General features: G+C 47.8%; 1 protein-coding gene across 1 annotated transcript; it reads left to right on the forward strand.

Annotated features, from left to right (window-relative positions):
* Positions 1 to 1,646: 1,646 nt before the first annotated feature.
* KCNS1 (potassium voltage-gated channel modifier subfamily S member 1) lies at positions 1,647 to 10,522 on the forward strand. Its single transcript, XM_055266378.2, has 4 exons — positions 1,647 to 1,954; positions 3,637 to 3,715; positions 4,181 to 5,223; positions 7,495 to 10,522. The coding sequence occupies exons 2-4, from the start codon at positions 3,640 to 3,642 to the stop codon at positions 7,963 to 7,965; spliced, it is 1,590 nt and encodes a 529-aa protein (XP_055122353.2). The 5' UTR covers positions 1,647 to 1,954; positions 3,637 to 3,639; the 3' UTR covers positions 7,966 to 10,522.
* The last annotated feature ends 7,044 nt before the right edge of the window (positions 10,523 to 17,566 follow it).

Genomic DNA, 17,566 nt, shown 5'->3' on the forward strand with positions numbered 1-17,566 from the left:
AATTAGTACACTGGATTTTAGAGACTTAGTACAAAAAAAGGAAAATGTAAAATATCTCAATAATTTCTTTACTGATTCCAATGTTGAAATTATAATATTTTAGATTTAATAAAAGACATCAGTAAACATACAGTTGATCCTGAAACAACACAGGTTTGAACTGCTACTGTCCACATATATGCAGATTTTTTTCCAATAAATACATTGGAAAATTTTTGGAGATTTGTGACAATTTGAAAAAACTTACAGATGAACCATGTAGACTAGAAATATCAAAAGCCTTAAGAATAAGTTAGATATGTCGCGAATGCCTAAGATATATGTAGATACTATTTATGTGTTAATCGACTGTTTATATTATTGGTAAGGTTTTTGGCGAACAGTAGGTTATTACTAGTTAAGTTTCAGGGGAGTCAAAAGTTATATTCTAATTTTCTAGGCAGGCATGGAGGAGTGGTTTCCCTAACCCGCACTGTTCAAGGGGTAACTGTAATTTCACCTGTTTTTTACTTCTTTAAAATGTTGCAATCAGAAATATAAAAGGATATGTGTGGGCCAGACACGGTGGCTCATGCCTGTAATCTCAGCATTTTGGGAGGCCAAGGCAGGTGGATCATTTGAGGCCAGGAGTTCAAGACCAGCCTGGCCGACATGGTGAAATCCCTTCTCTACTAAAAATACAAAAATTAGCTGGGCGTGGTGGTGCATGCCTGGAATCCCAGCTACTCGGGAGGCTGAGGCAGGAGAATCGCTTGAACCCAGGAGGCAGAGGTTGCAGTGAGCCAAGATTGTGCCACTGTACTCCAGCCTGGCAACAGATTGAATGAGGCTGTATCTCAAAAAATAAAAAATAAAATAAAATAAAATAATATATGTGGCTCACATTATAGGTGTTGGACTGTGCTGGCCTAGAGGACTCAGAAGTCAGCCATGGGACCTCCGGCAGGTCACCACATCTCTCAAAGCAGTTCTTATCTGTGAGATAGGAATAATAGTAGCACTTACCCCACAGATAAATTTGCAGTTTGAGTGAGATTGAGGTCTATGCTTGACCCAAGGTAAGTACTCAATAAGTGTTGGTAATTATCATTATTATTAATAACAATATCTGCAAAGGCTCATATCCAGGCCCTAGTCTCCAGTAGCCTCTCCCCAACCAGGCACACAGCAGCCACACAACAGGTACATGTGTGGGGATTTCACAACCTCTACAAAGCTCTTTGGCACATGTTCTTTGCCCTCACAACCCACTTGGCAGGTGGGAATCAGGAACCCGTGGGCAGGTAAGGACACTGCGCCTCAGGGGTAAAATAATCGTTTCAAGCTTCACAACTCACCTAGGAAGAACCTGGGGCTCCAAGGGAGATGAGGCCACCTTCTACAGCTCCCTAACTCAGATGCCCACGGTCTGAGAAAATGACTGGAGCTCACCCCTAAAATGGGGGACATAAGATCCTGGCCCTGTCAAGTGTGTGCCAGGAATACCTGAGATCAATCACTTGCAGCAGCTGAAGTACCCTGGCACATACTAAACACTCAATTAAGCAAATCATTTCTACTGTTGTTCCTTTGCCAGAGAAGCTTCTGCTGAAATCCCTCTCTAGGGGGAATCCTCACGCCCTAAATGACCCCTCCTTCCCGGCCCCGTAACTCCAGAGGATGCCCCTGCAGGTAGGCCCAGTCTCCAGACACCACCACCCCCCAACCGAGTCAGGAATAGAAACCGCCGCCTCCGGCCGCCAGCGGCCTCACTCCCTCCTCCGGCAGCGATCGATGCGGCCTTCAGCCGCGGGGGACTAGGCAAGGAAGAAGGAAGGAGAGGGCAGCGGGGCCGCCTGCAGCAGGAGGCTCGGCGGGGCCGGCGGGGCAGAGGCGAGATCGAGTATAGCCAGCGGCTCCCAGCCTCGGTGCCTTTGGGACGGACACGTGAGGCGCCCGGGAGGTGCCACCACAGGTAAGGGGCCTCCTTTGGGGAGGGACGTGGCTCCGGGACGGTCCCGGGCAGCCAGAGTGGGAGGCGGGGCTGCCTGGGGATCCTGGTGCTCTTATCCCCTCTAAGAGACCCCCCACCCCCAGCCAAGGAGGAAGCAGTGTGGGGTGGCCGCGCTTTGGAGACCCTGGCTGGTACAGTTTGCTCATCTGTAAAATGGGATTAGAAAACCTCCCTGGCAGGGCTGGTGTAGGGATTAAACCCAGTGAGGTGTGCATGGAGCCCAGAGAAGTGACTAGCAGATAGGAGGTGCTCAAAATAAGTGTGTGGAGAGAGAAGGAAATAAAAAAACCTGGTCTCCAACCTTAGCTGTGCCATGGACTAGCTGGGTGATTTTGAACAAGTCACTTGATCTTTCTTACTGATATTCAGGTTCTTGTCAGAAAATGTTTGTTGAATTAATTATCCCGTTTCATAGAGCAGGAAAGTGAGTTCCTGATGGATGAAGGGATTTGCCCAATATTATGCTTCTAATGGGTGATGGAACTGGATTAGAAATTTCATTTTTTGATGCCAAATGCAGGTGGAGATCCAAGTGGAGGTGGGAGTGGAGCTACATCACACATGTTTATTGTGCATTGATTATGTGCCAGGGACCATGCTGCCGATAAACACCTTGCATCATTTAATTCTCTGAGCCTCTCCTGGAAAGTATGATGCTACCCGGTTCCACACACAGGGAAACAAGCCCAGGGAGGGCAACGAATGCACTCAAGGTCAGCAGCTAGTAAGTGGCAGACTCAGGTCTGACCACAGGGAAGTACACAGGATTAACATTTATTGAGCATCTACTGTTTTCCCAGGGCTTTGAACATATACCACAATAATGATTCATCCAAAGCAACATTATCCCCATTCCAGAGGTAAAAGAGCTAAAGCCCAGAGTGGGAAGGAGACTGGCCTGAGGTCACACAAGTGATAGAGCTAAGGGTGGAACCCCAAATCCATTTAATGCCAAGCCCAGGTGCTTTACACACACTTAATCCCTAGTCTAGATATTACTGAACCCACAGTGCAAATGAGATTGCCAGTGGTGAGGAGGTGTCACTAGCCCCCAATTCTAGCAGTCAGGAGTTGGTGGGTAGTGGAAGAACCTAAATCCTTCCTGAGTATCCACTAAGGCTGAGCACTTTCTATAATCTACCTTAATCCTCCAGCCATCCCTGGAGGTAGGTGCTATTGTCTACGTTGTGCAGGAAATTGAGACCTGGAGGATAAATAGCTTCCTCAAGGCCCCAGGTGCATCAGGGGTGGAAATAAACCCAGGTTTGCCTGACTCCAGAAGATAGTGACACCAGTAAATAATTTATTAAATTCCTTCTGTGAGCCAAGCCCAAGAAAGACATCGGGTCATTTAATCTTCATAACCACACTTTGAGGTGAATATTTTTATCTCCATTTCACAGAGGCTCAGAGAGGTGATGTTACTTGCCTAAGGTGACACAAGAGAGCCACGGATCAAGGTCAGGTCTGGCTGACTCTACAGATGCTTTACATAATCTAAAGCAGGAGCTCTCAAACTTGACCATGTATCTGAATCACTTTCCAATCTTGTTAGAACACAAACTGCTAGACCCCACCCTTAGAGTTCCCGATTCAGTAAATCGATGGCAGGCTGAGAATTTGCATCTTTGACAAATTCCCAGGTGATGCTGATGCTGCTGGTCCGGGGAACACACTATGAGAACCTCCGGTCTAAAGTGGTGCTCCCAACACCCCCAGCAGGTAAGTGTTACTATCCTCATTTTGCAGAAGAAACAGGTTCAGAGGGCTGGCGGGCCCAAGATCCCACAGTAGACCTTTGGTGTAAATAAATCCAAGTTTGTCCTGGAAAAGAAGACATCCTATGTGAGCACCCACTAGGTGCCAGGACATCCTGCGATTCCGCCGCTTTCATATCCTTCCAGGTAGATCTCAGCATTTATTTTCCAAAGGAGAAAAATGAAATGGGGGTGGGGTGGGTCAGTGATTTGGCCAAAGTTAAATGATGGGGATGAAGGATAGTCAAAGCCAGGCCTGACTCTGAGTCCTGAGGGCACCTGACATTTACTGAGCGCTTCCTGCATACCAGATGCTTCACACAGAGCCTCCAACACTCCTTGGCTGGTTGGATGGAGGAGGGGATTTTAACCTGGTCTTCCAGGAAGGGAAGCCCGGGAACTCCTCAGCGCGCCCTTCTGGTGTCCGCAGGGAGGAGCACTGAAGTCTTTGTGAGCGAGTTCCCGGCCCCCGACACCGGGATCCGCTGGCGGCGAAGCGACGAGGCGCTGCGCGTGAACGTGGGTGGCGTGCGGCGGCAGCTGAGCGCGCGCGCCCTGGCGCGCTTCCCGGGCACGCGGCTGGGCCGGCTGCAGGCCGCGGCGTCGGAGGAGCAGGCGCGGCGCCTGTGCGACGACTACGACGAGTCGGCGCGCGAATTCTATTTCGACCGGCACCCGGGCTTCTTCCTGGGCCTGCTGCACTTCTACCGCACTGGCCACCTGCACGTGCTCGACGAGCTGTGCGTCTTCGCCTTTGGCCAGGAGGCCGACTACTGGGGCCTGGGCGAGAACGCGCTTGCCGCGTGCTGCCGCGCGCGCTACCTGGAGAGGCGGCTGAGCCAGCCGCACGCCTGGGACGAGGACAGCGACACGCCGAGCAGCGTGGACCCGTGCCCCGACGAGATCTCCGACGTGCAACGAGAGCTGGCGCGCTATGGCGCGGCGCGCTGTGGCCGCCTGCGCCGCCGCCTCTGGCTGACCATGGAGAACCCGGGCTACTCGCTGCCGAGCAAGCTCTTCAGCTGCGTCTCCATCAGCGTGGTGCTCGCCTCCATCGCTGCCATGTGCATCCACAGCCTGCCCGAGTACCAGGCCCGCGAGGCGGCGGCCGCCGTGGCTGCGGTGGCCGCGGGCCGCAGCCCGGAAGGCGTGCGCGACGACCCGGTGCTGCGACGCCTCGAGTATTTCTGCATCGCCTGGTTCAGCTTCGAGGTGTCGTCGCGCCTCCTGCTGGCGCCCAGTACGCGCAACTTCTTCTGCCACCCGCTCAACCTCATCGACATTGTGTCTGTGCTGCCCTTCTATCTCACGCTGCTGGCTGGTGTGGCACTGGGCGACCAGGGCGGCTCGGGCGGCAAGGAGTTCGGCCACCTGGGCAAGGTGGTGCAGGTGTTCCGCCTCATGCGCATCTTCCGCGTACTCAAGTTGGCGCGCCACTCCACCGGGCTGCGCTCGCTGGGAGCCACGCTCAAGGTACGGCCTCTGAGGCCAGGTTGGAGCGGGGGTGGGCGGGGGTAGCCATCCAGCAGGTTAGCAGGTGAACTTACAAGCCTGCCGAGTCCAGGCTTACGTTGAACTGAGATGCCGTCCTTTATGCCAGGCACAGGGCTGGACACCAGGTGTATGTTTCACATTCCCAACAGCCCTGTGAAGAAGGGCTTACCGTTATCTCTTTTTCCTGGGGAGAAAACTGGGGCATAGCTTTGCTTGTCTTTCTTTTTCAAAACAAAGAAAAAAGACAAAGATCACTTTTGATATATCTGTCAAACATCAAATTATATATATCACAAAGATGCTCAAAGCAGGATGCTAAATGGCTTTCTGCTAGAGCCTTTCTTCTGGCACTATCGGGGGCTCTGATAATCATAGGTCACTCTTAATAGATAAAGTCTAGGAATAGCCCCAGGAGCTAACACTTACTGAGCACTAAATCTGTGCCAATTTCACATCCGTTATCAATTTAGTCCTTAGGAGAACTTCCTCAGGAAGATGCTATTATTTATTCTCTTCCCGTAGATGAAGAAGCTGAGGTTGGAGGGTTGGCTCTTTAAAGCCTGGTTGCAGTTTACTGAGCATCCTCCTTGTGCCAGGTGCTGCATTGTGGGTGAATCACTGCCCTGGCAAGCTTGCACTCAAGGGGGTGAAATTAGCCTGGTTTGAAGAGGGAGGCAAGGCGAACGGCGTGTGCCGAGGCCTGGAGAGAGAACAGGATGAATGCTGGGAGGGGGACATGGAGGGAAGGAGATTCCCAGAGATGAGATTGAAGAGGTGAGTGGGGCAGGGCACCGAAGGGCCATGAAGTCTTGGCACATGATTTTGGACTTTTCCCAAGGGTATAGGAGAGCTCGTGAGGGTGTTATTGTCACTGCTTGGCAGAGGTGGAAACAGGCTCCGAGAGGTGACAGTGCTTGTTGGAGGTTCCTCAATAAGCAGTAGAGCCCAGAGAAGAATCCAGCTGTGCCTGGCTCCAGCACCTCATGTTCTTTCTGCTAAAGCTCCATGCGGCCCTGCTGATAATCCCCAGACAATGCTAAAAGAAAGATCCCTTCCACCCATGGCTTAGTAAAGCCTCTTATATGCCCTCAGGATACTGGGTGCTGGCAGATGACCTAGGCAGAATCCAGGTATAAGAAATTACATTCGCCAGACCCCCTGAGCTCAGCATCTCCCCAGGGAAGATCCCTGTGCCCCAGAACGTTGCCCTGTCCCCTCCATGCAGAGAGCCAGGGCCTGACACTGCTAGCTTTGTCTTCAGTAGGGGAGAAGAGTATTACTAATCAGGGCTGCCAGGGTCTAAGACGCAGGTGTAATATACTCCAGATGAGAGCCTTGCTACTCAAAGTGAGGCCCCTGACCACCAGCAGCTTTCTCATCACTTGGAAGCTTCCTAGACTTGTAGATTCTCTGGCTCTACCCAAGACTATGCGATTGCGTTCTGCCAAGACCCCTGCATGATTCCTGCACGCATTAAAGTTGGAGAGACTCTGCTCTAGACTAGGGGTTCTCAGCCTTGCATTACTGACATTTGGGACCAGGTAATTCTTTGATGTGGGAGCTGCCCTGTACATTTTAGGATGTTTAGCAGCATCCCTGGCCTTTACCCACTGGAGGACAGTAGCACACCTGTCCCAGTTGCAACAACCAAAAATGTCTCTAGACATTCCCAAATGTCCCTTGCAGGGTGGAGGGGGGGAGGTGGTGGGCAAAACCACCCTGTTTGAGAATCACTGCCCTAGAGCTTGGCCTCAGGGACAAAGCAAACATACACAGCCATAGGAAAGTGAATTCTGTGGGTGGTCCAGGGGACTTATGTCCTCTCAGCTTCCTGGAGGAGCAAAAAATATTTTTATACTTTTCAGACCAGTCAAAAGTACATGAAACCAACTTTGCATTATGGAATATAAACTATGGGTCTCTTGGTTCTGCAACAGTGTAAAAATCACAAGCTCTTCATTCCCTGGCTGTGGTGCCACCAGTAACCCCGGAGTTCGAAAAAACAGCTGTAGCCTAGCAGATACCTCGGACAATAGAACTTAGGCCTGTGCTCAATACCAGGGAGTTTTGCTGCCAACTGTAGTTGAAAGATCTTAGTTTAAAGTCAGGGGACCTGGGCCTTAGCACCAGCTCTATCTTGCTGACTTTGGACCTGTCCTTTATACTCTTTGGGCCTCAGTTTCCCCACATGCCTAATACCAGGACTGTAAGCCCATCCACTCTGACTTGGCTTTCTACATTCTCTTTCAGCACAGCTACCGTGAGGTGGGCATCTTGCTGCTGTACCTGGCCGTGGGTGTGTCAGTGTTCTCTGGTGTGGCCTACACAGCTGAAAAGGAGGAGGACGTGGGCTTTAACACCATCCCAGCCTGTTGGTGGTGGGGCACAGTGAGCATGACCACCGTGGGCTATGGGGATGTGGTGCCAGTGACGGTGGCTGGCAAGCTGGCAGCCTCAGGCTGCATCCTAGGGGGCATCCTCGTGGTAGCGCTCCCCATCACCATCATCTTCAACAAGTTCTCCCACTTCTACCGGCGCCAGAAGGCTCTGGAGGCAGCCGTGCGCAACAGCAACCACCGGGAGTTTGAGGACTTGCTGAGCAGCGTTGATGGGGTATCGGAGGCATCTCTGGAGACATCCCGAGAAACCTCTCAGGAGGGACAGCCTGCAGATCTAGAGAGCCAGGCCCCCAGTGAGCCTCCACACCCTCAGATGTATTAAAACCAGGGATCCGTGACCCCCTGCCATGCCCCTACAGTCAGCTGAGACAGCAGAGATTCCTCCCCTGCTAAAGTTCTTCATGGTAGTGAGCTTCTCACGATCACTCATGCTGTCCTGAGAAATGAGATTCAAAAGCTGCATTCCTTCCTCCAAAGGCTCAGGGCAGGACAGTGCTACCCTAGATTCTGTGAGATTCTGCAAGCAACTCAGAAAGCTTTATAAACCTGCCTCCAAGCCATTCGTGAAGCAGGCATGAGCCAGAGGGAGGAAGTTGAAAGGATGCTAATGATTCCTGAGCACCTCCTGTACATGAGCCAGGTCATGTTTGGCCTTGTGTTGGAGAAAGATCATTATCCCCACTTCACAGATGAGGAAACTGAGGCTAAGAGATGAGCAAGGCCTCTCCCAGATGTCACAATTAGAAGTGGCAGAGTCAGGTTTGGAATCTGGGCTTGTTGGTGGGCCTGGAGCAGTGCTCCATCAACTCCATCTTTCTTCTGCCCTCATAAAGTTTGCATGTGGTTTTTGGTGATTCATGGATCCCCAGAGTTGATCCACAAGATAAGAAATCCCTTTCAGAGCCAGGGAAGGGTCCAGACAGGAGATTTGGATATAGGAGCTCTGGATATCGGCTGTGGTTCCTTTCTAGGAGCATCCAAAAGGAGTCAGCAATCAAAGATCAGTCCTGGAGGGAAGGAGGATGAGTCCTGGGAGGAAGTGCCGTAGCATTGTACTTGCCTCTTTAGCTGGTATGCAAGATTTGCTAAGCAATAATCTTCTGACCTTCCTCTCAGGGCTGATGTGAGAGAAAGAAAATCTGAAGGGCCCCTGGCCTGAGATCGAGACAACCTAGCTGCTGTGTAAAGTGGTCCAATCCCTGCACCCAAGTCCAGATTCCAGCCCCTCTGTCAAATGGTCAGAATCTGTGACCCAGAGGGCAATGAAAGCCAAGGAGAGCAGAGGGGTCTCTAACTTCAAGCCAGCTCAGCTCTGAAATGTTGGTGGCAGAGGGCTGACATATATGAATACTGGCTTCCCAGACCCTCCCCCAACAGTCTGACCTTGGCAATTCCTTTCTGCCCATCACACAGACGTCCAGCCCTACCTAGAGTACCCATCCAGGCCCATGTGTGAGAGTCCTCTCCCTTCTGGCCAGCTCCAGCCCCCTCATCCTTGCTGGGGGCATATCTCTCATATCCACCTGCCGAATCTTCTCTTCACTTGCTGAGAAAGTCAGAGGAGGGGACCCAGTAGCCCTTTCCACATACTGTGGCTACAGCACCCAGCACTGTGCTGTTGTTGTCTGACTGTGGCTATCTCTGTCCCATCACCCTGAGCCTCAAGATGGAAGACATTGTCTGCTTGAACTCTGGGCTTGGTGCAGAGCAGGTGTTTGGTAAATGTTGAATAGATCAACCAATTCCTACAGCCCACTAGGTGCCAAGCTCAGAGGGGAAAAAAAGATAGCCAGAGAGAGAGACCTGGCCCTCAAAAAGGTGTGAACAAGACTGAAAAGGAGGTCCATTCAGCTCCGCCTGCCCTGTCCCTGCTTGGTTCTTGAAGTTTTTACAATATATTCCTTGTAGGTTCTTCACTCACTCACTCAACAAATACCCATTGGAAGAGTTAAACTGGGGCTTCGTGTGTGGCCTGCAGTCATGTTTTGGCTTAGTCCAACAGTATTTTTATTATATTTTAAGAATCTGAATGCCTTTGCATGAGGCATGTACTCTCAGGTTCCCCATAGTGTCTCCCCCGCTGCCACCCACAAACAGACACACATGCTGTTGTGTTATGCCCAGCCACTCTGATTTACTGGCTTCTGACTTGTGGACTGCTTACTAGTCTCAAGAGATACAGTGGTAGAAAAATATATCCCTATACTCATGAAGCTTACCGACTAGTAGGGAAGATAGACTCTAATGCAATAATCACATAAATATATCATAGTGAGCTCTACTAAGTACAGGTGTGTATAATGTATCAGGGACCATGGCCCGAGAAAGTGAGAAGGCTTTCCTGAGCAAGTGCCAATCTAACCTGCCATCCAAATGAAAAATTGCTAATTAAGCAAATGAGGTTCCAGGGGGGAGTACTCCAAGCAGAGAGAATGGCATGTGTGAAGGTGTGTGTCATACACAGGGCCTAGTACATAGTGGGCCCCCTACATACGCATGGATTGTGGGTCTCCAGATTGGAACAGAGGATGGAGCTAAGCAGGAAAGGGCCTCCCTTGAATTCACCACACACATACCAGCCCTTCTGCACACTCTGCTCCTTACATCTAGGCCCAGCTGAACCTAGGTTAGGGGCAGATCAGAAGGGCTTAATGTACCACCCTTATGGTCTTGCGGAACACACCAAGAAACCCGATGGCTTCCATATTTTCTGACCCTACAAACAGGTCCCTAATACTGGTGTGGAGAAAGCTCAAGAGAGAATCATCTGGCCTGAGCCCACCATGAGGCTGTTTGTGGTCCTGGCAGAAAAGCAACAACTCGCTCCCCTTCCCATGTATCAATGAAAACCATTATGCAAATAAAGAGCTGGGCCCCAGGATGTGTTTCTGCTTGTATGGAGATGGCTCCCTGACATGCTGTCTGAGTGACTGGAGAGGGTGGGCAATATGTGGAGTGACTTGGAATCCACATTCTCAGGCTCCAGTCCTGGATTTGGCACAGACTTTGTCCATGGTTGTGCCAGCCAGAACAGGTTGCAAGTGACAGGAATTCAGTTGGAACAAACTTGGTCAAAAAGGTTAATTTATAAAATAATTAAAGTGAGGAATGACTGTTAACAATTACAGTTTGGGGGTATAAGCAACAGAAACTGACATTAAGCAAAAAATGAATTTATTGGAAGATATATTAGTTTCCAGCAGCTGCTGTAACAAATTCAGACAAACTTGATGGCTTAAAACAGTAGAAATGTATTCTCTGACAGTTCTGGAGGCCAGAAATCCAAAATCAAGATGTCAGCAGGGCCACCCTCCCCTCTGGAGGCTCTAGGGGGAAACCCTCTCCTTTTCTCTTCTAGTTTGTAGTGGCTGCTACCATTCTTAGCTTTCCTTGGCTGTGGCTGCATCACTCAAGTCTCTGCCTCTGATCTCACTTCACTGTCTGTATATGTCAAATCTTCCAATGCCTCTGTCTTATAAGGACACTTTTGATGACATTTAGGCCCACCAGGATAATCCAAGATGACCTCATCTCAAGATCCTTAACCACATTTGCAAAAAGACCCTTTCCCAAATAAGGTAACAGTTACAGGTTCCAGAGATTAAAATATGGACATATGTTTGGGGCCACCATCTGGCCCACTACAGAAGGGTATCTGTGAAATTCACCTGACCAAAGGAAGAGCTGACTGACGAGGCCTCAGGAAATACAAGGATGAGGGGAGCTCTAGGGACCTCAGTAGCAAGACTCATGAACCTTCTGTTTAAGACACTGCCACCCACATGATCTGCCTCCAGTCACCTTCCTTCCCTGTATCATCCTGCTCACAGTTCCAATCCCAGGAGAGAGTCTGATTTCACTTGAGTCATATGCCTCTCTCTTGGGAGGGATGGAGGGCAAGGTACTGTATTCGTATTTGTGGCAGTTGGAGGAAAGGTACTTACCCAAAGAAAAGACCACATATTGTCACCAAAATAAAGGCAAAAATAACATACCATACACTCCCATCCTTTTCCCATACACACAGATTTATGCATGTTTCTAACATAAGGAAACTCTCATATATAACCAAAATATACTGATCTCCCCAAAGGAAAGACACCCTATGTGGCATATCCTGTTCATGAATCCAGTTGTAAGTTCATTCTTCCACTGGTACCCCTAATTCTGTCTCAATATCCTGTAATATAAGGAATAAATGGTAAATGTAACTGCCACCAGCATACCCTATATGATACTAGAGGAAAGGAAAAGAAAAACACAGCAAGGAGGAAGAGAGGCCATTGCTACGTCTTCATTTCTGTAATGGTCATAAGGCTGCCACTGGCATTTATAACATCCCTTCTCTGTGAGCCATGTCATGCCCCCTGCCTTTGGCCAGCACTTTAGTTGGTTGGGATTGTTTGATGGGGTAACCTAAACCTTTATTCCTAGCGAATCTGAGTACTTGTTAGTCCTGCTGACATGTGAAGATTCCCCAAGGAATTCCATGGAGTTACTTGCATTCCTTTCTGCCTACTTTGTGTAGCAGTAACCATATTTCCCCTTGACAGGGTGGTTGATTACCCTAATCAAGACTGTAACTCCCTTTATACACTCATAGGGAAAAGAAAAGCTCAGAAGGTCCAGGTGACAGTCTCAGTCTCCAATTCAGAGTATTCTTCCTTGAGTACCAAAGAAGTATTCTTCCCTTGGGTACCAAAGAAGTATTTTTCCCTTGGGTACCAAAGAAGTATTCTTCCCTTGGGTACAAAATCTCTAAGTCAGCGGAGCTCAGAGTCATAGGGATAGGAAGCAATAGATTTGCAAGTGGGTCATTGGGTTTAATCAGAAAACATGCAACTTGATTGAAAGCAAACTTCTCATGCAATCAACTTACATCATTAGGGTCTACGTGAGCCAAATCCCATGTACCCATGGATACACTTGATGATGGAGTCCTTACTAGGCAGGCTTGACTTTCTATCTGGATGGATGATATCATAGTTGGTCACGTTGGATCATAAGATTACCTGATATCCCATAGTTAGGCCTTCATTCACCATCAAAGCCCAGTAGCAAGCCAGGATCTGATAGCAGTAGAACCAACAAAATCCAAATTAACATTGTACTTCTTTTGTGGTGATAGAAGTACTACACATATGTCCAGGGTACTGGACACTCTTAAGAAACTTCACTGAGGTACACTGGATTTATCTCCCACCTTGTAAAAGATGTGTCTTACCTACAGAGCTGAAGTGTCTGCTCCTTTGTGCTCTCCAGGCCCTGTTAATGTGATTTAGTCAAAATTAGTTTGCTGTCTTTTAGAATAGGGATATTTGGGGAATCAAGGCCTTCCTGGTACAGAGCTGGAGAACAGAGGTATGCCTGAGTTAGAACAGTAAATGAAAACTCTTATCCCTTCTAGGTAATAACAAAATGCTTCCAGTGGTTTCTGTTCCTCAGAGTAGAGAGTGAAACTAGTAGATGCATGACTCCAGGGACTGTAATGATGAGCATATATCTAACACAACAGTTAAAAATGGAATTATCACCTGACTAAAGTAATCCACTATCATTTTCCAAGACCCATCTAATTTTGCACCTACCGGAGGAAATTAATGGTGTTTTGATTGGAGTCATCAGCCTGCAAGGTCTTTGGTAGAAACACTAATCTCTGCAGCCTCCCCTAAAGATGTGTTACTACTGTTGACTTTTCTATTTTGAAACAGTTGTTCAGTTGGATTCTATTGGCCTTTACATCACAATGGCCCTCACTTCATGGGTCAGAGAGCCAATGTGGGGATCTTTTCCAACTACCTCTCTGAAACTGCTGATATAGAATAGTTTTGGAATTCCATTAGGCCTCCAGTGGCATGGACAAAAGCCAAAACACTATTTTTCACATGATAGATGGACCTACAGTGGTACTCTTGAAACCAAGAAACTGGTATTAGCTCAAAGTCTTCATCAAGGTTCCCTGAATGGTGTATTTCCCTTTCCCCAGTATCCAGTTACCTTGGGAAATGGCCAGATCCTTTTGGAGAAGGCAAGAGAAATATTCACATTACACTCATGTAGTATAGCAGAGTCCTTCCTCAAAGGCGAGTAGCAGATCCTTCAATCAAAGGGCTTTAGATCAATAAACGCAAGCCCAGTGTTAGGTGATGATCTGTAACTATCACAGTGGCTCAAGTCGTGACTCTTTTTTTTTTTTTTTTTTAGCCAGAACTAGAGGGTGTTTTTGGTTTTCATTTTGCTTTGTTTTGTTTCTTATGTTTTGCTGGTTAAACAAATCAAGTAAGACTTTAGTGGGTTGCCTTTAACTTTTTAGGGCCCTACACTGTGGCAGTCTGCCAGTTACTACTTGAGACCGTCATTACGACAGCTTACTACTGTTACTGCCTGAGACCGTCATTACAAGACTGAATGAAGGGACGAACATAGAAATGAAAACTTAAGACAAAAGAAAGTATTTTAAAGGAAGGGGCCAGGGGAAGAAGAAGAGAGCTCCCTGCTTCTAGTGAGCAAAGGCAGCCCCCGAGCTTCCACAGTCCTTCCTATTTACTGGGTAACAAGAGCAGGGAGGAGGAGGTAACGACTGGTCAGCTGCTTAATTGATCACAGGTTCATATTGTTACTAACAGGCTTCAGATGTACCTAATCACAAGAAACACTATGCTTGGGATGTGACTGCCCTCAGCATTCCTGCCGGGTGGCAGATGCAGTTCATCAGTTTGCCAACATTCTGCATTTATGAGAAACAGTTTGCTGCTTACTCATATAGCCTCCAGTAGTATACGGAGTTGATCACGACCCTCATTATTTCGGCCTGTAACACTACAGCATGAGTTCTTGCCTCATACAGAGCCTACTGAATATTCCAGAGATCACTCCCACTTCATTTCTGAGGATAAAGTGCCAACGCCTGGCCTCCCACATCTCTGCATTCTTCTTCCCCTCTGAATCAGGCAACCTATTTCAAATTGCAGCCCCTCCACCCAGCATTCTTGACTTTCCTCAAAGCAAGAGTAAAGTGTGAGGGCTACAGTTAGAGGTATTTGTGGGAAGGAGGCACAAAATAGATCCAATCCAGCCTCCTGTCTTCAGAAATCTTTGAATCTCTTGCTCTACATGATGCCAAGGGATTTGGGGCCCTTAAGTTCCATTTCACATGGGCCAGCATTTGTTTTAAGTTTGCATTAGCCAACTCATCACATTGTTAGAGCCTTGCCAGCTCCTGGAGCTAGCACAGAGAATGCCAAATAATCCCTGGCAAGTGAATCCATATCAAGAAGATCAGCCTGAGCCAAAATTACATTCCACCTTCCTTGATAAAGCACCACAAATATCCATTTCCACAGATACTTCCCCAAATTTTTGATGGTGTCAGTTAACAAGTCTCTTCAATTCTGTATGGGTCCAGGATTTTTACCTACTGTGTCTACTTGTCATGCTCTAGGTCAAACTGATCCCCACCTTCCAGCTAAGTAGCCTTGAGGGATGGGGCAAGCAGGAAATTGTGAGCTTTCTCCTGTAAGAAAAGGTGTGAATTGTTTGCACCCGGTGTTTTAGAGAGCTTTCAGTTTCTTCCCACATCCTCTCATAAGATCATTCCACTTGTCATAATCCCACTGCCTGTTAATGCCTAACTTCACAAAGTGCAGCAGGGTTGTGAATTCAGCAGCCTGCATCATCAATTGCCAACTTTGGTATTTGGAGAACTCGGCCCTACTGCAAGTCATAAGAGAGTCTTTTACTGTAGTCACAGAAATGCTGTCCGTTCATTCTGTTTAAAAAAAAAAAAAAAGGCATTGGGGCTTCCTTTGTTGACTCTCCCTTTATATTAATATATGCAGTTAGAAACAAAATGCTCTATCACACAGCCTGAACATTCCTCACTTCCTTAAAATTAACTGTGACACGTGTTATCCCTTCTCTGAGAGCCTTCTCAGTGGTCAGATGCTATGAAGTAATGTAAGACATAGGCCTTTACCATTGCAGACCATTGCTGGCTTCCCAGACTAGAGCATGAGCAACAACCTCATTGTATTTTGCCCCATCACAGTCCAATAATTTTGAATATCCCACATGGGATATGGTGTCTACAACTCAACTCTAGTTCCAATTTCTGTATCAGTTAGGAATTTTTGGTTGCAAACAGCAGAATGCAACTCTGGAAAACTTAAGCCAAAAAAGGACTGTATTGGAAAGGTACTGGATAGGATCAAAGTCAAATTAAACAATGAGGCTTTGAGAAAGACAGCAATTCGAGCAACATAGGGATTGAGGTAGGTAAAACTCATAAATCACCTCTTTGGGGCACTGCAATTAAAATAGCTTAGTGACAACTGCCTCCATTGTATAAATCACTCTGCTCAAGCTAAAAAATTCCCTGAAGATTGAGTCTAACTAGACTGGTTTGGGTCATATGCTCATCACATGACTTTGGGGCGAGATGGGAGGAACTATCACAGACAGTCCCACCAGGACATAGATGGCAGAGGGGTAGCTCCCTGAAGGAAAATGGGGGTCCTTTCATTAAAATGAAGGGAAAGGATCCAGGGGAGACAAAACCAACACATATCTTTTACAATACCACTGAGTGAGAATGGCAGCCAGGCGGCTTGGTTTCAGCAACAACGAAATCAAGAATGAGAGAGAGACAGAGAAACAGATAGACAGAGGGAGATTGGTTTCTGCATCACATGGTAGATAACAGGGTTACCAACATCTCCCAGTTTGGTATCTTGTAGCACCTGCACCAGAGAACTTCCCATTTCCAGTTTGAAAAATCTCTGATTGGCCCAGAGATTGGTCACCTTGGGTGAGGTGACTGGATCACTCAACTGTGGCGAAGGGGTTGGATCATGTGAACCTATGGCTGGAGTAGGAGTCAAGCAGTTCCCAGAAGAGGGAGTACAGGACAGATCTCATAGTAATCCTCTGCAGTCTTGCTCTCTTGGTCTTCAGTTTCAACTTCTGTAAAATGGAGGGATAATGTCCAGAGATATTAGGAAGCAACTGGGGGCACGTGGGACAGCTCAGCACATCTGGGCTCTGAGATGTGATGTGCTTGTTGTTAATGATAAACAAACTGATAGTTTCACCCTCTTTGCAGTGACCTCAAGGTGGCGACTTCCCTTGTGAGTGAGACATAATATTCCTTAGGGATTATCAGATTGAAGATCTGCCCCCTCTCCAGCCCCATTTTACAGATCAGAAAAGAGAGACCCCGAAGTCCAAGGTCACACAAGAAGCAAATCCCATTCCTCAGTCCCTTTGAGTGAGAAGAGCTGTTCAACTCAAATAAGGGCCAAGCAGGGTGTTTACACTGGGACATCAGAGTGGAAGACTCCAGTTGACTTATACAGCACTTTTTGAAGCCCCCAAGAGTGAAGATAGCCTAGCAAATAACAGTCATCCTCCACATAGCCTTGTCACTGTAATTTGCAAAGTGGTTTCACATACATTATCTCATATACTTCTCACAACAACCCCACAAGACAACAGCAACAACAATAAAATAGTAGTATCACCACTGAACAGATGAAAAAACCAAGATCCATGGTCAGACAGTTAAAAAGTAGCAGATCAGGGATTCAAACTCAGGCTTTTTAATACCAGATTGTACTCACTGAGCACCACTTCCCACTATTATCACTTTGTCTGGTAAACTTAACTCCCCAGGCACCAATGAAGCAAGTGGCTTTGAAGTGTGCGTCCTATAATGAGTTTCTTCTATCTGAAGGCTCTGGAAACAGCCCTGAGGTGCTGGCTGGGATGGTCCTCAATACCAGACCTCATACTTCAGGCCAGTCCGGCCCTGCCGGTGTGGAAAGAATTCTCCAGGAAGTTAGTAAGTTGAGAAGATAATCTTAGAAGACAGGAGTCTTTGAGAAGGAAGGGGAGGGGGTGGCGTGGGGAGTGTCTTTCAGAATCCT

The sequence above is a fragment of the Symphalangus syndactylus genome, chromosome 24 (assembly GCF_028878055.3).
Source record: "Symphalangus syndactylus isolate Jambi chromosome 24, NHGRI_mSymSyn1-v2.1_pri, whole genome shotgun sequence".
NCBI lineage: Eukaryota > Metazoa > Chordata > Mammalia > Primates > Hylobatidae > Symphalangus > Symphalangus syndactylus.